The sequence below is a fragment of the Megalops cyprinoides genome, chromosome 7 (assembly GCF_013368585.1).
Source record: "Megalops cyprinoides isolate fMegCyp1 chromosome 7, fMegCyp1.pri, whole genome shotgun sequence".
In the NCBI taxonomy this organism is placed as follows: domain Eukaryota; kingdom Metazoa; phylum Chordata; class Actinopteri; order Elopiformes; family Megalopidae; genus Megalops; species Megalops cyprinoides.
In genome coordinates this window covers 6864254-6888514 of record NC_050589.1, presented here as the reverse complement: position 1 = coordinate 6888514, position 24261 = coordinate 6864254, and the positions used below count along the sequence as shown (strand labels likewise).

At 39.8% G+C, this 24261-nt stretch overlaps 4 protein-coding genes across 6 annotated transcripts; 3 read left to right on the top strand and 1 right to left on the bottom strand.

Moving 5' to 3' along the window:
* Positions 1–1685: 1685 nt before the first annotated feature.
* lzic (leucine zipper and CTNNBIP1 domain containing) lies at positions 1686–4930 on the bottom strand. 3 transcript variants are annotated; one of them, XM_036533871.1, is made up of 7 exons: positions 4855–4930; positions 4295–4404; positions 3863–3998; positions 3574–3672; positions 3313–3408; positions 2950–3031; positions 1686–2742 (listed from the first exon to the last, which is right to left on the bottom strand). In XM_036533871.1, the coding sequence occupies exons 2-7, from the start codon at positions 4393–4395 to the stop codon at positions 2684–2686; spliced, it is 573 nt and encodes a 190-aa protein (XP_036389764.1). In that variant the 5' UTR covers positions 4396–4404; positions 4855–4930; the 3' UTR covers positions 1686–2683. The 3 variants fall into 3 exon arrangements, with proteins under 3 accessions (XP_036389764.1, XP_036389766.1, XP_036389767.1); XM_036533873.1 differs by having other exon boundaries at positions 4295–4411; positions 4855–4917; XM_036533874.1 differs by lacking the exon at positions 4855–4930 and adding an exon at positions 4796–4848.
* A 5488-nt stretch (positions 4931–10418) lies between these two features.
* On the top strand, positions 10419–13309 carry LOC118780288 (retinoid-binding protein 7-like). The gene is made up of 4 exons (XM_036532717.1): positions 10419–10523; positions 11859–12037; positions 12282–12383; positions 13253–13309. Exons 1-4 carry the CDS (start codon positions 10451–10453, stop codon positions 13307–13309), a joined length of 411 nt encoding a protein of 136 aa, XP_036388610.1. The 5' UTR covers positions 10419–10450.
* Positions 13310–15868: 2559 nt separating this feature from the next.
* Positions 15869–16934, top strand: LOC118780271 (retinoid-binding protein 7-like). Its single transcript, XM_036532681.1, has 4 exons — positions 15869–15941; positions 16273–16451; positions 16582–16683; positions 16881–16934. Exons 1-4 carry the CDS (start codon positions 15869–15871, stop codon positions 16932–16934), a joined length of 408 nt encoding a protein of 135 aa, XP_036388574.1.
* A 3535-nt stretch (positions 16935–20469) lies between these two features.
* LOC118780272 (retinoid-binding protein 7-like) lies at positions 20470–23562 on the top strand. Its single transcript, XM_036532682.1, has 4 exons — positions 20470–20548; positions 22254–22432; positions 23172–23273; positions 23509–23562. Exons 1-4 carry the CDS (start codon positions 20476–20478, stop codon positions 23560–23562), a joined length of 408 nt encoding a protein of 135 aa, XP_036388575.1. The 5' UTR covers positions 20470–20475.
* The last annotated feature ends 699 nt before the right edge of the window (positions 23563–24261 follow it).

The following is a 24261-nucleotide window of genomic DNA, read 5'->3' as shown; positions in this document are numbered from 1 at the left end:
TTCATTAAAAGTGAAAAGTTTTAATTGTCCTACATAGATGTCTTGTGTTCATGTTGATGTGTAGAGAAAGTAGGTCTTTCCATATGGTATCATCTGTAGATATTGTACTTAGTCAAAGTCATGTTTGCAAAAATCTGCTTCTGAAAGGATGTACATTGTTAATTGCTATATGAAGCCAATGTGGATATGAGCTACAGATCCTTATGTGGTGAAATGTGCGTCTGAAAAATTCCAGTTATAGCTATTTTGTAGGGGCATTGCCTAATTTGCTGACTTGAGGGGTTGAGTAGGCCAGTGTGGAATTCCTTATGGCTGTTGGACGTAACCCTTCCTCCATACAGTCACTCCACACAATCTCCAAAAATTGTCCTTTGTACATAGTTTTAAGAGGTGCTTACCGGTTTGAAGTCCATAGATTATCTTCCATCACTTGATCCAGTTGTGTCATTCCATTCAAATCAGTTAGGCGCAGCCCCAAATCTTTATTAAGCAGTTGGTTATGACATGTAGTTATCTGTTTAACTGAAAATCATCCCTCCCAGATATAATTGTTTTTTTAGAGGAAGTGCTTACTTTATGTTTCAGTTGAGTTGACACACAAATAATACCCTTTGTTCTTCTGGTTAAATAATCATGTTGGACTTAAACGTTCTCTTCTGCATCACTTTTGGTATTTTCTCACTGTGCAGGTTAACCTGCAGAGGCTTGTGATTACACATGTGGGAAGCGAGGGGAATCCAATATGCCTGATGGTACATTATTCATGCGCCTACAGTGAGTAATGAATATGGAGTTGTGTGGTGGGAGTGTGAGGCAGGAGGGTTGTAGCTCGTCAAATATTATGAACCAGTTTGTAATAAATGTACTACTGATTCTCAAATAGTCCATTTTACACACCTTTACACCTTGCAGTTACACACTTAGACATGTCATCGTCAACCATTTTGTTTTATTTAATTTGTTTTTTGCTCTAAAAAGTGAGAGGAAGGATTGGAGAATTGGAGGGTTTGTGCTTGTTTGGGGGCAGCGCTGAACTTTTCTGAAGAGTAAAGTCAGTTAATGGTTAAGTTGGTGCTTGCTCTTGAACTAAATAAAGGATGAAGAGATGGGTTAAAATTTTGGATTTTGCCTTGTGTTCATTTTTGTGATGTACAATCTCACTTTTTTCCGCACAGTGAACCATACAGGATTCTCTAACCTGCCTTGTTGATTTGTTGTCATTGTATCTAATTTTACCAGCATGGGTAATGGGAGTATTTTTTTTGGTCTGTAATGTACCAGTTGATCAGCAAGAACCCACACATCACTTCCAATTTAAACATGGCTCTGATATTTTCATCAAAAAAGGGAAAAACCCCAAAGCAGGCTTTAAGATGTATTCATATTTTAAGTCATCCGATATTGAGGCATGAAGTCATTAAAAGAAATTGTTGAGGCTACTTCACAAAAACACTCTTCTCGTTATCTTTTTTTACCAGTTGAGAGAGAATACTGAGTAAGACATAGGCAATACTGTACTGGAGTGCCCCCTGGTGCCAAAAGAATGCCACCTCAACTGGGGTAACTAAGTGCCATTTATTACAAATGTTTACACAACCTTCTAATGTGAAGTACAAACTTTTTTAGACAACAACAAAGCATTTTTACAAAAAATTCAACAGTTCACACAACTTAAATTCTGCTACTTTTTACTCCATATCATGCAAGAAAACCAGTTACGCTTTTGGAGGAAAAAAAAAAGCCAGCGATAAACCCTGTTTCAAAATTACACAAATCACACTAATTTAATGAAATAGCAAAAAGTATTTTATCAAGGAAAGCTTTTTGCTTAAAATGCATCACAATGGGTTAAATGAGAACAACATTTTCCATGGGAAAGCATACCATATTGCATAACCCTACAAAATTTTTTTTTTTTTTTTGCTGCAAAGAACTGCAATCTCATTTAAAAAAAAAAGGCTAGATCAGGCTCATCTACAGTGATAAGGATGCTGAAGCCCAACATCACATTAAGAGGTGGTGATAATCACTTGCCTCATGGCAAGGCTGACCCCCCAATGTTGCCATAGCAACACTTGAGCTAGCTTATCCCGGGATGGCGTCATGCTCCATTTGAAAGAGCTGGATGTTGGGACTTTGTGTCTCATTCAGCTGGATGAGAGCAACTATTCACCACAGTAAGGACGTCTTCATGAGCAATCCTGTCATATTCCTCATTTACTTTCAACCTCACACAAATTACAACCACTTCTTACATCCTACTTTTCAGTGTTGTCTATGTTATCAAGTGAGGGTCAGTTCTCATTCAGGTGCAGATGACAGCAGTTTCACCGAACAGGAATGCTACAGAATAGAGAGCCACAGCAGTACCACATTTACTTGTTAAATAATTTCCCAGATAATAGCAAGCTTGTAAATAACTGCTACCTCATGAGGGTGGAAATGTTAGGATTATCTCTGTTTATGTAAAAATTGTATAATAAAGGCGTTATTTAAAAATCACATATGTAAACATTTATCTGCTAAACGATTGCTTTGTCTGACGGCTGACATGAGTACATTGTGAAATTATATGACCAAAGTAAGGCCAATACTCTCTCCCCTCACATAAGACAGCACAAATCAGCCGCAGCACTACACAGTTATGGGGCCGATCTTGGGAACGGAGTCAAGGTTCAGCTCTTTATGTCTTGGTTTTCTCCACACCAGTACAAGCCAAGGCCAGAATCTTGTCCTCTGAACCTGGGGAAAGAAACAGGCCGTTACGCCAAGCAACATCGCTCCTTGGGTGTGTGTTAACATGTACACGGATACTTCATAGTCTCAATCTTCCATAAACTGGAAGACTGAACCATTTGCAATGAAACACAAAATGGCAATCAGCTGTCCATGTGTATTTATATACATATAAACAGGCCTTTTGATTTTTCAGCAAGCTAAAAACCTTACCGAGGTTTGCAGTGACTTTCTCAAACTGGCTAAGAGTGGCACTGGCATTGGTTGTGAGAAACGCCTCATCCTCCGCTGTGAGCTGTGAACGCGACGGAGAAGAAGCAAAGTGAATTTGAGGGAGTTCCCAGAGAACACAACAACATCACATGAGGTGGGTCTATCCAAAGCTGTGATTGATGTATAAATAAGTGTACATTATCCCTGCCACTTGGGCAGCTGCAATTCAATTTGTTAGCCAAATCTCCTTACCATAAGCATTGCCTACTAACGCCATGGGTTGCTGATTTTCGCCCAGTTAGTGCATTACAGTGTTAACTCGTTCTGAGCCTGTTCATCCAGCAGCTTATGCGAGCCTCTCACCTTCTCGCCCAGCTTCCTCAGGGCACTGAGGATTTCGACCTTCTGCTGGGTGTAAACATCCCGCTGGAGCTTCCCCACTATGACATCACGGTCCATCTGCAGAGAGCGACTCACTCTTACCACCTCTTACTCACAGCGCCACATTTAAAATAGCTGCCGATCATCACCATTCAATGACCGCAACGTTTCCACTTGGCACTTGCAGACATTTTGAAGAAGTGTAAAATGCGACCACGTTTCCCATCATGCTCCCCAGCTCACCTCAGCCAGCCTGGTTCTCAGCTGCCCTGGCTGCTTCTTTGCAAAGAGCCGGATCACCTCCGGGGTCTTGAAGGCCTGGCTAATGGCAGCTTGAATGGCCTAAGTAGCCCAGAAAAAGAGACCAAGCGACACATTTCAGAAATAACACAGGCCACAGACCATTCCATTTGGAACACTGGTCAGAGGTAAGAAAACATGCCTGGGTCTTGTACGGTTATAACATGGCTGGAGATTCAGCTGGACATAACGTGAGGTTTCAAATTATGGCACATATGTGTCAAATTCCTACCAGCTGCATCCCTCCAAGCTCGTCCACCAGCGTCATGTTCCCGGACATGATCTTCTTTAGGGACTCATTGAACTCGTTAAGCTGCTCCAGGGTCTCGCGCTTGGTCTCCTCATACTCGTCCTCCTCCAGCTCCTCTCTGAACGAGAATCAGAACAACCTCAGGAGAGGAGACGTTACCAGCAGGGCTCAGGCTTAGGGAGTTCAAACTCAGCAATTTACAGTAATACTAAGAACTCAATTCTGACACGAATCCAACCAACAGTCGGAACCATATACGATTCTGTTGCTAGCTAGCCATCCTGGTATGAGGCCACTGTTTGATTAACATATTGTTGGTTTATCAAGTACGCCGTTCCAATGTCACCCAACTCCAGTGTCATTAATACCGGTCATTCGAACAAAGGAATCGTTACATCCTGATGGGCGAGTTACCTGCACTCTTCCAGATCTTGGAGCTGCTGCATTAATCTGTCAAGCTGCTCCTCCATGTTTTGTTTCAATTTACCGGTTTCCGATTTCCCACGAGAGGCCATGGTTCCGCCCTTAGAATTGCAGAGAGTAATATTGGGTATTATTACCTTGCTAGGCATGTAATTAATAAGCTTCAGAAAACACCAGCTGGATATATAGACTAGCTAGGTACATTGCATGCAAGATAGAAATTCTCCACAAACTACTCCACGTTAACATCGCTATGCGATCGCTGTTTACAGAAAACATCTAGCTAATAGCGATCATTTATCAATAAATATGTTTGTTAAAACAGGTTGCCATAATAAATACGGACACACCCGGGCGAAGAGCATTTGGCTAGCTAGCCCAAAACAGCAGCTATTCCAGATAATTTTATTAGCTAGCCAGCTCGCGAGGTATCTCCAAACAGTCCTGCGTAGCTACATTGGAAAATGTTATACTATAAAGTCAAAAACTAACTTCTTGGCTGGCAAAATTTTTGTGTTGTGTGCTCAATGCTGAACGATTCAGTCTCTCACCTTCCACTGTTGTTCAAGCTGGCTTGTGTTGCAGTATCATCCCCTTCCGTGCTTGTATTTATTAAAAGGGTTCGGGTGTTGTGCGTCTGACAAGGGGAACATTTGTATGTTACACTCGTTTCCGGTTATTTTGCGCCAATCAGAGGAAGCCACTGGGATTAACGGACCAATCAGAGGCATCTCATCGGCTATATCAAAGATACTGCATCAGTTACCAAGAAATCAAAAGACGTATAAATGGCCAGCCTCAGTATCGTAGGGCTGAAAGTTCCATTGCCGGAACTCTTTGCTCTACAGCCGGAACAGATAGAAACGCAGAGTGCGTAGCATCTGTAGGTATGCACAATTTGTGATTGAAATTTTCTGTTTTCCGGATATGTCAGGTTTACTGCTGATAATTTTATACCATATTTTAAATAATCTGGATTTTACATATATATCACTACAAAACAGATTAATTAAATTGTATGGCACTATGTGTCACCAGCAAATTGATGCTTACGTTCACATTTTAGAGAAAAAGAAATATTAATGTGCGTCTCCATGTCTATGTAACAATTCTTCAGTTGTTTAAGACTGAAAGAAGTTTTTTGTCCTTTTTTTTTCAAACAAAGTATTTCCACCTGCTTTTTACATTATTTATTATGCACCAAAAATACTACAAAACAAGTTTGGGAGATATATCTGTTAGCATTCATATATAAACAGATTACCACACTTGCAGTGCAATGCAGAACAAAACTAATGGTCAATAAACACACAAACTACGCTACAACACTGGAGTAAGATTATCAGGAGGTGCACTAGAGAAACATTGTTACAACCACATACCGTAAATGAATTAATAACATGGAGTAGTGCATATAAATTCATAAAAAGACATGGCAAGATATAATTTCATACATTTTTCTGGCTTTCATCTTTCATTTTCAGGCTTTAATCCTCAATGATTTGATGTAACATTTTATCTTGTCAAAAAGAAGGGGGCAGCAGTGTAGCATAGTGGTTAAGGAGCAGGACTCGTAACTGAAAGGTTGCCGGTTGAATCCCTGCTGGGACACTGCTGCTGTACTCTTGGGCAAGGTACTTAACCCACAGTTGTCTCAGCTGTATAAATGGATAACACTTAGTATTTAGTTATTTGGCAGAGGCTCTTAGCCGCACAAAAGACCATTTGTTTGTAATATCTCAGCTCTGTTAGAGAAGTACATTTGTACATTTTTTTCTGTGCTCTCTGAAGGAATCATTTTTAACTCAAATGCTTATATGGGACACTGTCAGTAGACTTGTGTACCAAATCCCACACATTTTAAACAAACAATTTAAGTATTAAATATAACACTCAATGGAAGGAAGCTGTTCTCCCCTTCTTATATTTTCTCTTTTCTCTAAGCTTTCAATGTCATTTTTCTGCATAATGAAAAAAATATACCTCTTCCCCTTCCAGCAGAACCACACTGATGACAAATTCAGGCAATTTAGTCGACAGCTGGTCTGGACGGTATTTGAAAATGAGGTCCATTTACTGACAAACACAGTTCTGTATGCTTTTTCTAGCACTTACCTTTTATGCAGAGGAGAGTGCAGACTGGATTAATAATTTATAGCCAGATGGAGAGAGGAGTGGGATGAGGAAAGGATTGTTACTTTCTTTCCTGGCATAATTTCTGTGAGTGTCACAGCTATTGGATAACATAAATGGATGGAATTGTCCTATTTCCCTGCTTGCTCAGATGTCATGGCTCAGATTTGCTCAGATTTCCCTGCTTGCTCAGATCTGCTACAGGTAGCAACAATAGCAGAATTAAATATACATGAGTTAGTACCAGTGTAATCTCAAATACCGCAAATACGGAAAATGAAATTTTTATGTTGTATAAAAATAGTTATGTGAAAGCAAAGAGGTATAATTCAGTTTGGTAGGTTTCCATACAGAAGGAGGGGAAATTTTTGTCATTAGCCTAAATGGCTGGTCTTTTGTTTTCAAAATTCAATGTGCGTGTCATAAGCCTAATGCAGTGTAAACACAAAATGATTTTATCCAAAAGTTAGCTGTTTTAATTGCCCTCCTGAATTTGCTACAACTGTGCCGCAGTTTGAGGAGAAGTTATACTGTGTGTCACTTGTCTGTTTGAAATAGCATGAAACCATTAAGATCAGATGGGAAACCTACAGTTGAAAACAAGGCATACCCCTGTATGTCAGCGGTCTCTTAAATCTTTCTCTCAGGCACCTCTGCCAGGAGCAGTGTAGCAAACCCATAAACCAGAGAGAACACGTGATCAGCAACAGGCATGTTAGTGAGCTTTACTTCCTTCTTTTATTTCCCTGAGAGAATGATCACTCTCTGACTAATTAATCACTGTGTTTAATCTAATAAGTATACCATAAGTATACCATTTTTCATCACTGACAGTATGTAAGATGTAAGAAAAAAAATGTAATAGTTTGGCTGTAACAGTCTAATGTATTGATTTGGTGTAATGGTTTGGCTGTAATAATTTAACGTACTGATTTGGTGTAATGGATTGGTTGTAATGGTTTTTAACATACGTTTGGTTGTAATGGTTTGGTTGCAATGACTTAACGCACTCGCAAACTTCACCTGCTAGTTGGTACCTTGCCTGGCCAACCTTTGGAACTTGTCATGCAGTACTTCTAATATTGTGACTCTGTATGGTTTTTCTCTTGTATTGTGTTGTACCTCACTTGTAAGTCGCTTTGGATAAAAGCGTCTGCCAAATGAATAAATGTAAACGTAAATGTAAATGAAAAGATGTAAAAGATGGGATTGCTGTACAGATTGCTGTAAAGTAAATATCCAGCTGTATAAATGGATACTATATGTAAGTCGCTCTGGATAATAGCACCTGCTCAATGACAATAATGAATGAAATGACTCTGTGAAGATCAGCAAGAGGAGAAAGCACAAAGAGGAAGAGGAGGTGTCCAGGTGAACCATTATCTACCTGCATTCAGACAGGTAACATGGACCCAACCAGCCTAGGATACTCTTAAGGCAAAAAGACACAGGGGGTCATAAGTCACTATTATTAAGTGTCTCCTGTACAGGTAGAAGGGCTGGGCTACCCACAGTCACACATGCAGACAGGTAAGCAGAGAGTCCTGGAGTTCTGGCCTAGAGGCAGACATATGCAGTCACGTGATTTATTTTAACTCTAACTGTGTACATTGTTTGTACAAGACTGAGGCAACTTCAGCATTCCTCATCAGGTGACATACCATTTTCCTTCCCATGTGAACCAGCAGCATTTCTTGGCTATGGAAATGAAATTACCTGTAAAAGACAATTAACACAATGCAAGGAAAAGAAAGTGAAATACACACCTAGCCACCACATGCTTATCTCACGATGAATGGATACATTTTATATGCATTACCATATAGGTATGATAGACAATCTGTACAGCAATCCCATTGTTTGCATTTACTCTGTATTGCCAGTGCTGAAAAACTGTATATTTATTATAGTAAGACAGTGATTAATTATCCAGACAGTGATCATTCTTTTGGGGGAATAAAAGGAGGAAGTAAAGCTCACTAATATGCATTGTTGCTGATCACGTGTTCTCTTCACTTTGTAGGTTTGCATGAGTAACTTTCATTGGACATTTGCAGTCTTTAGTTGAAAGGAAAAATAAAAGAGTCCAGCGGTGATTATATGAATATCATCAGCATTAAATGATTTATTAGCATGAAACTGAATGTTCCCTTGTGATGTAACCCATCCAGTAGTTAACTTTAATCTCCACCTAAAGTCACCAACAATATGAGATGTTTTCTAGTTTTTAAGGACTTGCCCATGTATATTTTGGGGACTTTACAACTATTTTGACTGCTACTGCTTTTGGTTTAATTTTCAGACAAAGGTTATAGAAAGGACATGTGTTTTCCCAAAGCATACCATGGTTCTCAGAAATCTGTTGTCTTGTTTTATTCAGGGCATTGCAACACAGTGACTGTTTGACATGTGATGATTTAGACAGAAGGGCGGACAGTTCTGAATGTATGATTGAGAGGTAGGTAAAGACTGCAGTAATTTTTTTTATTTTCTCTTTTCACGAGGGAAAGGTTATTCCTGTTTACCTGTGTGCAGTGCAGCTTGTCAGGTTCTCCCGGTCTAACAAAACAGCCTTCATCCATCCATCAGTGCTATAATGCAATCTGAATGCATCTCGTGATATTGAGATCAAACCTCTCACATGTGATTGGGTGAGACGGACAATGAATGCCAAAGGAGGATCCCTTTGAAGCTGAGTGGAGGTGTTTTTATCTGCCTGGCATATAGGCTGATCAAATTTACTGACAATTAGGTGTGATAGCTGAAGGTGGTAGTTATTCTTATCTGTATAGGGTCTGTACCTGTGAACCTCTCCCACTGATTACATTATGTTACCTTTTATTTAACTTGTGTATTGAGGACATCAGAGGAAGGCCGTCAGAGAGTCACTGCGGAGCACAACAGAAAAACCATACAGGGCAAGACTGTCCTTGTAGTACTTGAAAAAATTATCTTGTCAATCTACTAATGTCAATGGAGATCAGTGATACTCCTAAAGCCAAGGTGTGTCAGTGTCAGTTTAGATTTAGTGATTCTTGCTTATCAAATCACAAGCAGATCAGATGCCTCCACAAACAGGTGACTTTTGTCCTTTTCGATGTTCTGTTACCACATGCAGAGTAAACAACAGCTTTACCAGTAACAAAATAGTCAGTTGTATGGGAAAACCATATAAAGTAGGTATGTAAACCATGATTAACATACATTGGGGATTCATTTCTCTGTTTTTAGATATAAAAGGAACTAAAAGTTAGGAATTATTTGGCATCGATTTATCTTGGTTCAGAGTGGGGTGAAGAAGCAAGAAAGAAGTGAGGTGCATCAAAAGATATTTGTTTTATTCTGTTACATAAATAATATGTCAATGACAGTTTCAGACACGCTGGTACTTTCCACAGCCAATGGGTGTTCTAGCACATCTGTTTCGATTGGCTAATCATTATGGCACCACCTTATGTAAGTCATCCTGAATTGCACATAGATTAAAGGAAATGTATGTGAAGGAGGGTTTCTTTGACAAAGGGAAGGAAAGGAAAAAGAGGCTTGCCTCAGAGTGACAGCCTTACTTTTGGTTAGACTTTCTCCATTCTGATTATTATCCAAAATCTAATACGCAAGAGCAGCAAAGTATGTAAAAAAGAAACCTTTCAAGGTGATGGATTTACTTATGATACTTGAACATAAAACCCCCCAGGGACGTTGAATTGGAAATGTTTGTTTCCAATGGTAAGGTTAAGAAGGGGATTTTCAAATAACAGTGTGCAGACAGACCAGACTAACATGTCCCATCACTACGCAAACCGCTGAGGGGCACGGAACAACACCTAGGCAGAGGGGTGTGGTTACAACCCAGAGTCCCAGCCAGTGAAATTATGGCCAACTCCCACATCCACCCCTGCGGTTGGGTTTGTTTAAAAGCAATGGTTTGTGCCTAATACACATCTTCTTCTGAGCACCTGACAAGTTCCACTTTGCTGTTTCCTTAGCAATTATTGTATTCAGTAATATAGCAACATGCCTGTGAGTATCTGTGGTACCTGGGAAATGGTCAGCAATGTCAACTTTGATGGATACATGATTGCCCTGGGTGAGTCCCCTCTCTACCTCTACAGTCTTTGTTTTAAAACTCTTGTCTTAATGGTTGTTTTAATTTGCATCCCATATGTAAATGTTGTTTCTTTTATAGCCTCACTGCAGTAATGTGTGTGTATGTTTTAGTTATGCAGTAATGCACATTTAAACATTTATAGATGTCTTCAGTTACAGGTAAAGTGTTACATTACGTTACATTATTGTCTTTTAGCAGATGCTCTTATCCAGAGTGACTTGCATACGTTACAATTTTATCCATTTATATAGCTGGGTATTTTACTGAAGCAATCCTTGGTTAAGTGAAGCATGGTGGTTAAGGAGCAGGACTCGTAACCGAAAGGTTGCCGGTTCGATCCCCGCTGGGACACTGCTGCTGTACCCTTGGGCAAGGTACTTAACCCACAGTTGCCTCAGTAAATATCCAGCTGTATAAATGGATAACATTGTAAAGAGCTGTAACCTGTGTAAGGTGCTTTGGATAAAAGCGTCTGCCAAATGAATAAATGTAAATGTTAAGTACCTGGCCCAATGGAACAACAGCAGTGCCCCATTGGGGAAACGAACCAGCTACATTTTGGTTATGAGCCCTGATCCTTACCACTACACCACACTGCTGCTCCAAAGTATTAATGAAATTGCATGTTTAATTAAAGGATGAATTTATGAAGAAAAAAAAAACAACGGTCAGATAGTTGCGGTTAAATCAGCCAGCCAAATAACACAGAACTGATGTATGCTTTGGATGCCTTTGTGTTTGTTTGATGTGAGTGTGGTTCAGCTGATTTGCAGTGGCACATTTCATTACTTCACTTTGCCTGATAGGAGTTTATCCACATATCTGTACCTTCACTGTTTTTGTAAAACACACCACTGCATACACCACAACCACCCAACTGAGAGATGGATTCAGGCAGGCCATATTACGTTACATGACATTATTGTAATTTATCAGATGCTCTTATCCAGATCAGCTTACACAGGTTACAGTTTTACACAACTGGATATTTACTGAGGCAATTTCACGTTATGTACCTTGCTCAAGGGTACAACAGCAGTGCCCCAGCAGAGCATTGAACAAGTAACCATTCGTTTACAACCCCTGCTCTTTACCGCTACACCTCACTGCTGCCCACAAATGAAAATGGACACAACATGGAATTGTCAGTTACAGAACACAGTCAAGTACTCTATAAATTCCACTTAAATGCTGATCCATTGAGTACCAGTGTTTCTCTTGGACTGAGTCAAGTGGAAAGCCGTGCTAAGCGATGGCATTGTAGAGCAGCGAGAGTGAGCCTTAGCATTCTGAACGCCTCCTGTCCCTCCCCAGGGATCAGCCCCACCACGCGGAAGATCGCCCTCAAGCTCAAACACAGGAAGGTGGTGGAGCAGAGAGGGGATGTCTACGTGGTGAAGACCATGAGCACGCTGAGGAACTACACTATCTCCTTCAGGCTGGACGAGGAGTTCCATGAGTTCACCAAGGGCCTGGACGAGAGGAACTGCAAGGTACAGCACAGTGTGTGTGTGTGTGTGTTTGTGTTTCTGTGGGGTGGGGGGAGGGGGGGGGGGCTTCAGGCTCAGAGGCTCTACATCAGTTATCTGTCTTTTTGTTACAAGCCATTTCCTTTTTACATAAAGAAATCTTCTGCCTTGAAGGTACAATGAGTTGTTCTGTGGCAAAATAATAGCCAGAGTGTCTTTTCCCAGGCCAGTTCGCAAGCGTGTACTCAAACCTGTCTCTGTCCAACAGTCACTGGTTACCTGGCAGGACAACAAGCTGGTGTGCATGCAGAAGGGCGAGAAGAAGAACCGGGGCTGGGCACACTGGGTGGAGGACGACAAACTTCACCTGGTAACACACCCTTTTTAAACACTGCTCTGACCCTGACAGCCACAGCTGCTACTGACACACTCTGCCAGTCCTCTGATATAATAGAAGTTATCGCTTTTACCCTCATTTAAATTGATAACTTACTCAAACCGGTATTACTTTTTCCGTATCGCACACAGGTCTTTTCCATCTTTGAGCTGGTACATGAATAAGTAATAGTTGTGGTACATTTTTTTGCATGAATGAACAAACAATGTGGTCGTGCAAGCTTAGATTGAGAGTCTCCCACAGAGGAGTAGTTTCATTTGGTTGAAATAAGATGTATATCAATCCAAGGTTGTGCATTCCTAAATAGCATAAAGACCTTTTACAGTAAAAGTCTAATGGCAGAATTTTTTCTCCAGTCTGAGAATCATTTCCATTGTAGTCTACCCTTCTGATTCTATTAGCAGCACTTCTCTTGTGATCTCAGTAGGTTTTGTAAGAAGGAACACACCATGTATGTGATAATTGAACAGACAGGGATAAGCATCAGTATTGTCAGTGTTTGGTAGCAACAGATGAAATCATCCTTTGGCTTCATTATATGGTCATTGTTTCCGATACAGTGGAGGAAACTTTGGCTGTATTCAGCTCTTTGCTCACAGTTATATGTCATTATAAATTTACCATTTTCCTATTGTAATATATAATCAGAAGTCCTTGCTCCTCATGTTTAAGAGCCAAACAGGAGGAGGAATTCTACTTTGACTACCCATTACTCTTTATCAACTCAGATTAAAAACAATGGATTATACTGATGGGTCCAAGACATCCTATTTCAGAGCGTAATATGTCTCTTCCATGCTTGTCAGCGTAAACATTCTAGTTTCACAGCAATATTACTGTAGATATCTATGCACTGTGAAGATCAAGTCTGCAAGCAAGTTTTCAAAAAGAATGCTTGAGGGCATGCAGAAAACGGACATCTTGAAGGCAAAAATCAGAACAATGCAGGTGTCTACGCTTAAAACCACTGACAGGAAGGAAGGTCGAAGAGCAATATGTTCTCGTGCATTGCTTGACAACTGTCTGGTTTAAGGGTGGGCTATTTGACTGCATTCTCCGTGTGGACTGCACAGATGCACTGAATTTTTCAGTCAAGTGAAAAACAAACCTGGACCGCATGTTACTGTGGATCTGATGTGTTCCACCACTAGAGGGAAGTCTTAAAACACAAATTTGTGCAGACTGCATACCGACCCTCTTGTGTAATTAACCTTAAGGTGATAGTCTGAGTTTTGCAGAAACAAAACCCCTGTGTTTATTGATTTTGATCAAGAAGCAGATGCTTCATCTGAAATAATATTTAAGCAGTTGAGGAAAAGCTGGATTGATAAGGGCCAGTGAAAAACAGTGATGGAAGGCATAAAATGGGATATGATTGTGTTGTCAGCTGTGAAATTACAACAGTTAGGTTTTTGTTTATCAAGACAGTGGTTAATGAAGTTACTAAAATTATGAATCTGCTAAGATGAATGCATTTGCATCCAGCAGCCCACTCCTGTGGGAATTACTGATTTTATTTGCCCCTGGTAATTCAGTAGCACAGGGTGTAACATGGATTACTGTGGGGGAAAAATAATTCTCAAAAACAAAATGTTATAAAACACCTTCCATGCACTACAGCAACAAAGCTAATAGGGTGAAACCAAAACTTTGGCACTGAAAGAATGAAATAGCCTTAAATGTATATAATGATGACATTGTATGGTTCTTGAGAAAAACATCATGCTATATACTGTGTAGTAAAACATTTTTTTTAATTTAAGTATAATATTGCATTTTAATTTTTAAAATTTTAAAATGCATTATTATGTTATTTTTTTCAATCTTCTCTCATAAATGCGTTTTGATATTATGCTGAAATTATCTTTTACATAGCTCAACTGCTGTGTTACAACATGTGTTGTATGTGGTCCCTAGGGTTGGTCGACCCTGGACCTGCCCAAACAGCGTCAATCTTTTTCATTAGGTGATTATACATAAAGTTGAAGAAAGGCAGACCACATGAAGAAAGGTGGCCACATGTCTGCTCGTACATTAGTAAACGTACCTGGGTTACTTTGAAGGACTGTATTAAACGTTAACCCATGCACATTGGCTTAATATAACATGTACTTCTACTCAAGATTATTCATTGTCATTAGTCATTCCCTCTCACCAGCAGTTTTATGTATGAGAAACTATCTGTTGCTGTTCATTTATAGCATATTCATGATGCAAGCGGTGATTTTTTTTTGTGTGTGTGTTTTTTTAACATTATTATATTTTTAAACCATGGAGATAGAAAATAAAACAATCTTAGCTGGGCAAACGTGTTTGATAAGTAGCTATATGTATGTATGTATGTATGTATGTATAAGCGTTATGATGAAAGAAATTTAAAAACGCGTCAAGGCTAAAGACAGATTATAATGGTTATAATTACTGGTACAATTAATTACATTAATGTCATGTATTCTTCGGCTCATTGCCTCTGGTGATGTCCCCCACGAACAGTGAGATAACGATATCACCTAATCAGTGTGTGGCAGAAATCCCTATGTGATTACCATAACAGCCCATGCACCGCTCTTTCCGCTTGAATTTTGTCTTTTTTAATCGCTAAAATCTAGCGATTGTGACAACAAAATGGTGGATGTTTGAATCTATTCTACTGCATGTATACAGTAGCCATTTTAATTGAATTAAACCCTTAGAAATCGGTACACTCACACCAATAAATTCAAACATCTATACTGAATATCCAATCGTTTTATGCCAGATGATATTCATAATGGAGGGACACGTGCCCACACAATTCATGCGAAACACACAATCGACAAAACAATGCAGAAATGTGGTGATGCATATTTTAACAGCTACTGATAATCAATATGATCAATGACTCATCAGATATTTTGACACACAGCAATGTGAACTACCTAAAGTCTAGCTGCCTCTTGCAATCAGCCTCGGTTTCCAGCGGCATGTCTCTTTTGGTTTAAGTGATGAAACTCGAGAATCACCTTCACTTCAAAACACGACTCGATGCTTTGATCCTACAACTCGTCAGGAAAATAACCGATAAGTGGGTGATTAACAACTTTTCTCTTGCAATTGGGGCCGCAGCTGGCATTGATCTCTGTAATGATGTAACAATATCACCAGGTGGTAAACGACGTCACTCTCCCTTGGGCCTGTACGTGCAGCTGTGCAGTTCCATCCGAGTTAGTTCATCAATTACTGACCCGTTTTGAACCAATCACAGCACAATTTTAATGGTTTAGGGTTAATGAGACTATTGACAACGCAGTTAACGCAAATATTTTAACAAGCAGTGCATTGGTTGGCCAACAGCAAAATATCCGGTATTCTGCGCCCACGTAACCTATACATATCACTACATTTCACATTGCGTAGCCAGGCTGCGTTATAACGTCTCAGTGTTTGGGTGCGTTTAGAGCATAAAGCTAACATACAATATGCCTATGGACTATAGTGGCACCTGGAACATGGTCAGCAATGACAACTTCGACGGGTACATGGTTGCCATTGGTGAGTAGAGTCAATGTGATTTGAATGGAGACGCAACAAGGACTACTCCATGCTGGCGAGTTCACAAGTGAGATGCTGTAAAGGTTTAACAGGAGAGCTAAAAGTGCCTCTTAAATGGTGGTTAGTGATTTGCACACTCTGCATAATCTTGATCAATCATTATTATCCATCTGGTTCAATTTGCTGAATCTCCCCAAAACAGCAGTGACAATTAGGGTGATTGACTGAAAAGATTTGAAGTTGGGATCGTTTGTTACTTGGAACAATTGCCCTCTGAAGTATGTTGCGAAATTTCTGCCATGCACAGGAGTTTATGATTGCCTGTACGCAGGTATTGACTTCGCAACACGGAAGATCGCGGGTATGCTGAAGACTCAGAAGGTCATTGAGCAGGATGGCGATTCTTTTACAATGAAAACTCTAAGCACATTCAGAAACTACTGCTCCTCCTTCAAAATCGGGGAGGAGTTTGAAGAAGTGACCAAAGGGCTGGATAACCGGAAGTGTCATGTAAGATGGTTATTTTTATGCAACCTCTTTAATGCACAACAAATCAGTTGTTGTCTTTAACATATCTTAAACTACGTTGTTCAGTTTGTTTATAACAAAGACTGCATAGATATATAAATGCTGTCCACAGTCAATGGTGACCTGGGAAGGTGACAAAATGGTGTGTGTGCAGAAGGGAGAGAAGAGGAATCGTGGCTGGACCCACTGGATCGAGGGAGATCAGCTCTACCTGGTACAGTGCTTTTTGCCTTTGTAAGCATATGGGATCATTGTGAATATTGACTGATTCCCAGGCTGGACTGAATTCCTGGTGAGAACACTGGATGAATTATGCTGATTCTAGTCATTGAGCCATTTAATTTACCTGCTTTTGCAGAAAATGAATTTCTGCTTTAGGTGTCTAATTTGTATTTCCCTGTCTATCTCTAGGAGCTCCGCTGTGGAGACCAAGTCTGTCGACAAGTCTACAAAAAGAGTGCTTGATCTGGCGTGGTTGCCTGTACATTGAAAACAAATGTAGCCTTATTTTACTTTTATTTTTAGTTTTTTGTTGCAGTGTTGATTCTCAGTCCTCAAACACCAAGCCAGCGATTGACAGTTGTCTACAGTTTTGCCTTAACCTGCTCCTTTTATGATAATTATTGTTCGAAGATAATGGAACACACTGAAATGCCTTGTCCACTAGCAGTACCCACTACATCTGCCTGTATTCCTTCAGCACGGTTCTGAATAAAGCACCTGAGACTGCATGCCACTACTCATTCTTTCATGTTCAAGAAGAGGGAGTAGGGAACAGTTCAGTTTGTGTGAAACCCAAATTTGGGGGAATAGGGTTTTGATGACATGTCCCTATGTTTTAAAGGTAAATATACTACAATTGGATTGGCCCTCACCCCTGGAATCTTGGTTTTGGTGGTCACACTTGAACTAAATAACTGACTTACGCTGACACTAAAAAAACCATATGTTGTACAGGTGGGAGCATGTTTGCCGTCAACGCATGCATGATTATATTCCATATATTTCATTAATGATCCAGTTAATCTTTTCATCAGAATGTGTGCTAAAGTGGGAGGCAGTGTAGCGTAGTGGTAAGGAGCAACCTCGTAACCAAAAGGTTGCTGGTTCAATTCCTTGCTTGGGTACTGCCGTTGTATCCTTGGGCAAGGTACTTAACCCTGAATATCTCCAGTAAATATCCAGCTGTATAAATTTGATGTTAAAATTTAACCTATGTAAGGTCTTCTGGATAAGAGTGTCTGATAAATGTAAGTGTAATGTAAGGTTGTTTGCTCAAGGCGTTAAGTGGAAGAGGGTGGATTTTTCTTGAAGACCCTCTCCAGACATCTTAAATGTAAAGGCTTATGAAAAGGAATGGTTGTCTGATGCAACTAGAGCTCATCTGATGAATAACATGATTTGGGTCTTCTTGGGTCTTTGAGTCCTTAAGTTAGTGTTTAGTCACATCTGGGTCAGTAATAGAATAATCTGTATATTTGTCTAATCCTCATTTGGACAGCCTAATCCACATTTCCCCTCTCTTCCTACCATGAGACATGCATTCTGCCTTTGCAAAATTGCTCACCTATTCTATTATACAACAAGGACATGAGAGCCCTTTAAGCCTTTTTTGTCCATTTTTTCCAAAAGCATCTTAATCATTTTTGGTATAACTATTTGAATTTATTACCTCAGCTCTGTGTTTTTCTTTATGAATTATTCAGTATGTATAATCTAGTATTTGATTTGTTTTGGGGAAACCCAAGAGCATAATGCAGCTTTTATAGATTATTTTAGCCGCCAAGTAAACAAGGGTGAAGTAAAACAACTTTACTCTTGGATCATTGCTGCCATGTGAATGCTACAAGGCAATTTTGCCCTTATACATCCTTACTGGGTTTTCATTAGGAAGATGCCTTATTCATATGGATGATTGCGAGGCACTAGGTGTATGTTCATGCAAATACAATTACTACTGTATGCTTTACTGTTTGCACTTCAGCTGTGTTAGTGACTGTTCTGTACTTATGTTCTTTATCCTGTTGCTTCTGACACAAATTTAACGCCTCCTGACTATGCAAGATGCAGATTGTTTTCCAAAGGAATACTCCTGTTGTGTTGAATTCATCTAAAACGGTAACAGTATTTATGGTCACCTCAAATGAATCCATGCAAGTCCATGTCCCTGGAAGTATGACATCTCCCATGTAAGGTGATTCAGTGATCGCTAAAGATAATATCAGTCATAAAAACAGTGACTTATCTAATATGATTGTCTGGAAAACAACTGTGTTTTTTCAGAGGGAGGTCCTCTCAGCCTATTGATCCACTTATGCAATTCAGAGCATACAAAATCGGAATTAATGGTGTCAATCTTCTTAGTGTGTAAGACAGTGGCATCAACGGATTTATCGGACAACAGGGTCTCTGTGGCTTATCCTAGATTGACCACATGCGCTCTCAGTGGCTGCACATAATTAAACGCAGGTTAGCGCTGCAAACAAACAAAATTCTGCACAAAGCTGCCGGTTTCATATGAACCAAGGATGACTTGGAATAATCTACACAGCAGTTCTTGGGAATTATTGCTATCAAGATACTAGGTAGGCGTGTCTCTACAGTGAGTGTTCCCTGCGTGTTTGTGTTTTGGAGGTCAGCATGGTGAAGCAGAAACGCAGGTGCTGGTATCTGATGTGGAAGGTGTTTCAGAGACATTGAATTCCTGCTAAAATATTGCGTGTGCCATCCTTGTGAACTGTGTTACAAACTGGCACCTTGCCACTACTTCACTGTGACCAACCAGACTTCTGAAATGTAGAACTGGGAATTTGTACTTGCTTTCATGGCTTGTCTTTCACCACCGCCTCTTCCTGGTTTCTGGCCTTATATGGTCCTATTGGAAACCCCCTCTCGGGGGGCCTACACCTTCAGAGTAATGGTGGACATTTTGGCTCTCAGAGGGCTTGACTTCCATCCATTCATCTCTGAAGAGGTAAGGTAGACAAATTCAAATAGGTTACAATCTTTTCAGAAGTGAAACAAAAAGAGATGACTAACAATAAACAGAAAACAAAATGTAAATGAAAAGGGGATATAGAATGCAAAAATATAAACTTATTCAAAATTTTTTTAACTGACTCCATAACATAGCTGGAGCACTGATAATGACCTGGTGCATGACTCACATGGGGGACATTCCAGGGTGACCTCTATTACAATGTGCAACATTCGCATACATCAGATCACATAGTATCTGCTTAGATTATGGGCTTTACTCTTGCGGTAATTCCTTGGGGTAATCGGTTCCCAAAATGCTTTTTTAGTTTTGGTGCACAAAATGCTGGCGTTCTACATGCTGGTTCGAATAGGAATTTTTAACTGAGGTAATTAAAACAAATTAGATCCAGAAAATGGGTGTTTAAAATAGATGACAGAGAGTACAACTTATCACCAAAACACTCTTTTGTTTCTGTATTTAACCTACCAGTGGAGTACTAATTCTTGTTTGTAACGCTGGTTGCTCATAGTCAAATATGAATTATATAAATATGTATTACTGCCAAAATAAATTAATAATAAAAAGAGGCTGACGGTTTCCTGCCATTCTCTTTGACATTGCACAAGTTCACTTGACGATTCCGAGACCAAATTGATGCATGCGAACGTCACCGACAGGTGTGAGGTCTGATTTTTCTGGGAAGTTCGTCTTAAGCCGGTTAATTCTTCCAAAAATGGGTTCAATAAGGACACTTAATGGCCTTTTCAGTGTCTTGGCAAAGTCTGTCTCCACGGCGTAAATGGCTTGCCAGCAAAAAAGTAGGAAATTAACAACCACGTTAGACCTTAAACCGCATCAGATTTTCGACTTAAGTCCATTAGAGTAAACCGCGTACCTGTAGACCTCCCACCGTTGTGACGTCTTGCAGAAGGTGATAAACTCTCACTTGGTCTTACATGCTAGCTGTGGTTTGCAGAAGGCCACATTGAGGAGCCGAGAGAACTTCTCCACACACGAAGCATCACCATGCCTGTCGACTACAATGGCACCTGGAACATGGTCAGCAATGAGAACTTCGAAGGTTGGATGCTTGCAATTGGTGAGTGCTCTCTGCAGTCTGTATTAATTTGGTGCACCACGACATTCTCTGATGCACTCGAAACTATTACTTGCGAAATGCTCATTTTGTTTTACTAACTCTAAAAGTTGGACAGTTTTCACTAACTGGAGCAGCTCCAACTGCAGCGTAACCAAACCATCTTCAGTTTTTACTACAATTAGCAACACAAGGCTCCAATTCATTTTAGCTATCCTGGGGAGTAACTGTAAAGACAGCTCTTGAATAAACTCTTCTTATTAGTTTCATTCTTTTGTGGAATATATTAAAGTATATAAACCTGTTTAATAATGAATTTAAAGTGGAGTGCTTTCATCGATCACATTTCGTGGAATAAAACTGCATGCTGTAACTCTTTAAATGAGCCCAGGAACAAGAAAAACAAATGTTTTTTTTTTCACCTCATCCCAACCTTACACAACACACGTTTGATTGAATTGTATGATCTTTCAATAAGGCAGATAAACTAATTATTACGTGCGTTACGTTGGAATCGCGCATTCCGGTGTTTTTATAATTTTAAACTACATAAAAACAAATTAAAACTGAGTACTTCTCAGACACCTCAAACCAGGAAAACATACAATGCATAATTGTGTATAATATCACACTCCACATTCAGAAACAAGCAGCATGCATCAACTGTAACAAATGTTACATTTTACAATTACAATTGCAAATTAAGTGTTACATTACATCCCGAAGGTTGTGTGTTCAATCCCCTGTTTGAGTCATACCAAAGAGGCTCAGTGTTGGATATCTGACCTGGAGCAATGCCACTGCGGTGGATTGGCATCTTGTCCATATACTGTACAGTGTATCAAGCAGCTTAATGCCACAGAAGGGTGTTTCTCATCCTGGTCCTGGGGACATGGTGTGTTTGGCATTCCAACTGATTATAATTAGTAAGATACAATCTGCTTCCAGTAGGTGTTTAACATCTATTCCCCGAGACTCTGCTTTAAATCCTATGTGACAGGAATAGTATACATGTGTCATTGGAAGGGCATTTCGAGCAAATAAAGACAGTTTATTAAACACATTTCTATCTGTTCCACAAAAAAGCACTGTCCCAAGTTTTTTTTTTTTTTTATCATTTGTTCCAAGATCTCAAATAATTTAATAGAAATTTGTATTAGGTTTAAGGGGCACAAAAAAGGAAAAAAGAAGAACAATCAAAAAAATATCTTTACTTGTGCCTTTCTCTTGGCGCAAACACTCTTTCTCCCATAAAAGGCAAAAAGCAAGTGTCAAATCCACATTCATTTATAAACTCAGTGTACAAATTCAAATTCAAGCTGAGACAAAAATCAGCATATACTTTTTATTATGCCTCCATGGCAAGGGTTGGAAAATGTCCATTCAATAACTATCGGTTATGAATTTGTTCAGATAAATTCCACATTTCATACTGCAGTAGGCTACAGCCTTAACATTTCATCATGTTTCACATCTGCACATAGTGCAAATTAAGCAGTGCTTTTTGCTTTGTCAAACTCACTACAGTTCAGGTGCCTTTGAGAATTGTCACCCAAGAAATCTCATGTTCATGCAGCCCTGGTTCACTACTTTTGTAATAGTGATGAGGACACCAGCTTTTCTGTCTGTGGGGACAGGAAAAATTCACAGGGCTAATGAATGTGAAATTTGTAGACACATCTATTTAATGCAGATGGACTCTCCACAGGTATTGACTACCCAACACGGAAGATTGCCAATTTTCTGAAGCCACAGAAGGTCATTGAGCAAAATGGGGATAATTTCACCATGAAGACTGTCAGCACCTTTAGGAACTATAATTCCACTTTTAAGATGGGGGAGGAGTTTGAGGAAGTGACTAAAGGATTGGACAACAGGACATGCCAGGTGAGAAGGATGTTATCTGCCCGCACAACTTTTTGGTGCCATTTGTATCACTCAGATATATAGCAATCGTGTATGCGTATGGCACTATTATGAAAAGAATTCTCCCCTTTTCTATCCAGCTACACAAATGCCAATTAAACTTGAAGCTAATGCCACTATGACAACTTTTGCATTGTCCTCTGATACACTCATAAGCCAAAAACAACTTTTCACACTACATGTACCACAATGCACTGGGAGGCTGACACTGAGTGGAGGAGAAACAAATCCCCTTGTTGCTCTCAGAGTAGTTTGCAAGCACTTGAGGGAATAAGACACCAGCAGTGCTTAAAGTAAACCCTGGCTGACCTATACCCATCCTTGTCCCTGGTGGTATGAAGCCAATTCTGTTGCTGTGGATTCCCAGTCATCATCGAACAGCTGGTTTCGAATCCCAGTTGTAGGGCTCAGTCTGCACTAAGAAAAAATCCCTTTATTGTTGGAGTCACTTGGGAGCCAAAATACTTCTGTAGTTTCTTTATTGTGCACAGACTGCCATTTTCTTTTCATATGTGCCATAAACATTGTTCCAAACTGAAGAAACGTTACAGGTGGAGTTGATGTGGTTCTCTGTTGTGAACGAGAGATATATTTCTCAAGACCAATATGTTTTTTTTTTTTTTCTGAGTGTCATGGTCCTTTCTGCATGAGGTCTGATGTTCTGTTAATACAAAGATATGAAATTCTACCCTGTCCTCAGACCGTGGTGAACTGGGAAGGTGACAAGATAGTTTGCGTGCAGAAGGGAGAGAAGAACAATCGTGGCTGGACACACTGGATTGACGGAGATCAGCTCTACCTGGTACAGTGTTTTCACCTTCACTGAGGGACAGGGTGGAACTGGGGGGGGGGTCCCTCAGCTGGACACAATGAATGGCACTTGATCCTAAAATGTGATTTAATGCTTGATGATCTAATGCCATCAAACACAGATGATTCAAATAATATTGATTTATTTGATTGTGAATGACCTGTGGCTCCATGCGAATATTTCGGATTCGTAATTTTTCCTGTTCCTCTTCTTTTTCTTCCGTAAGGAGCTGCGCTGTGAGGATCAAGTCTGCAGACAGATTTATAAGAAGAGTCCGTGAGCATGTCGAAACAGCCAAACAATGGATTAAAAGCTTTTTGTGAGAACTATCCAAATGCATTCCAGTCAAAATACAGTTAAATGCAGTCAAATACTGTTGGTGTCAAATCACTGTTGCACTTAACATATTTTTTTCCAAATATTGCCCAGTGTTGCAGAGATGTTTGATTTTCCTTATATCATCACACTTTTAGACTGCCAGTGTAAACTGTAAATTGTAAATTGTGGCAAAGTCATATACTGTGCTTGGGATTTAAAACAGTTTCACTAATTCTGCTTCTTTCACAATGGCCAGTGGGATAGCCAGTCCTACAGATACATTTGTAGAGCACACTCACTACATCTTTTAACCTGTTTTGTTGTCTTGTCCTGCATAAAATATCTGAACTACTCAATTGTGTAGTTTTATGCAATTAGACAATGATACTGAATATTTTGCCTAACCTGGCCTGACCACTAGAGGACCCTCTTCCCATCCCTTTTCTTATCTGTACTCCCTTGTTTTAATAAAAGCTTGAGAAATTGCTTACTGTTGTGTTCACTGAATGATGCTGAATTTTATTATGACATGGCTCAGGTAAAAGCCCAAAATTCAGGTATGCAGATAAGAGAGGAGACTCAAGCTAGGTTTACCTAGGCTACCCCCTAGGTTTGCAAAAAGTATTTGAATTTTAATTTTAGAGTATATTTTAAAGCTTTG

Bases quoted from the DNA above. Each gene is read 5' to 3' on its own strand.
- lzic (XM_036533871.1), bottom strand. From the start codon at position 4,395: ATGGCCTCTCGTGGGAAATCGGAAACCGGTAAATTGAAACAAAACATG. The intron at 3,409-3,573 runs GTGAGCTGGGGA...CGCTCTCTGCAG, and splicing joins TGAGAACCAGGCTGGCTGAG to ATGGACCGTGATGTCATAGT. The intron at 3,032-3,312 runs GTGAGAGGCTCG...TCGCGTTCACAG, and splicing joins TGAGGAAGCTGGGCGAGAAG to CTCACAGCGGAGGATGAGGC.
- LOC118780288 (XM_036532717.1), top strand. From the start codon at position 10,451: ATGCCTGTGAGTATCTGTGGTACCTGGGAAATGGTCAGCAATGTCAAC. The intron at 10,524-11,858 runs GTGAGTCCCCTC...GTCCCTCCCCAG, and splicing joins TGGATACATGATTGCCCTGG to GGATCAGCCCCACCACGCGG. The intron at 12,038-12,281 runs GTACAGCACAGT...TCTGTCCAACAG, and splicing joins TGGACGAGAGGAACTGCAAG to TCACTGGTTACCTGGCAGGA.
- LOC118780271 (XM_036532681.1), top strand. From the start codon at position 15,869: ATGCCTATGGACTATAGTGGCACCTGGAACATGGTCAGCAATGACAAC. The intron at 16,452-16,581 runs GTAAGATGGTTA...TGCTGTCCACAG, and splicing joins TGGATAACCGGAAGTGTCAT to TCAATGGTGACCTGGGAAGG. The intron at 16,684-16,880 runs GTACAGTGCTTT...GTCTATCTCTAG, and splicing joins AGGGAGATCAGCTCTACCTG to GAGCTCCGCTGTGGAGACCA.
- LOC118780272 (XM_036532682.1), top strand. From the start codon at position 20,476: ATGCCTGTCGACTACAATGGCACCTGGAACATGGTCAGCAATGAGAAC. The intron at 20,549-22,253 runs GTGAGTGCTCTC...GACTCTCCACAG, and splicing joins AGGTTGGATGCTTGCAATTG to GTATTGACTACCCAACACGG. The intron at 23,274-23,508 runs GTACAGTGTTTT...TTCTTCCGTAAG, and splicing joins ACGGAGATCAGCTCTACCTG to GAGCTGCGCTGTGAGGATCA.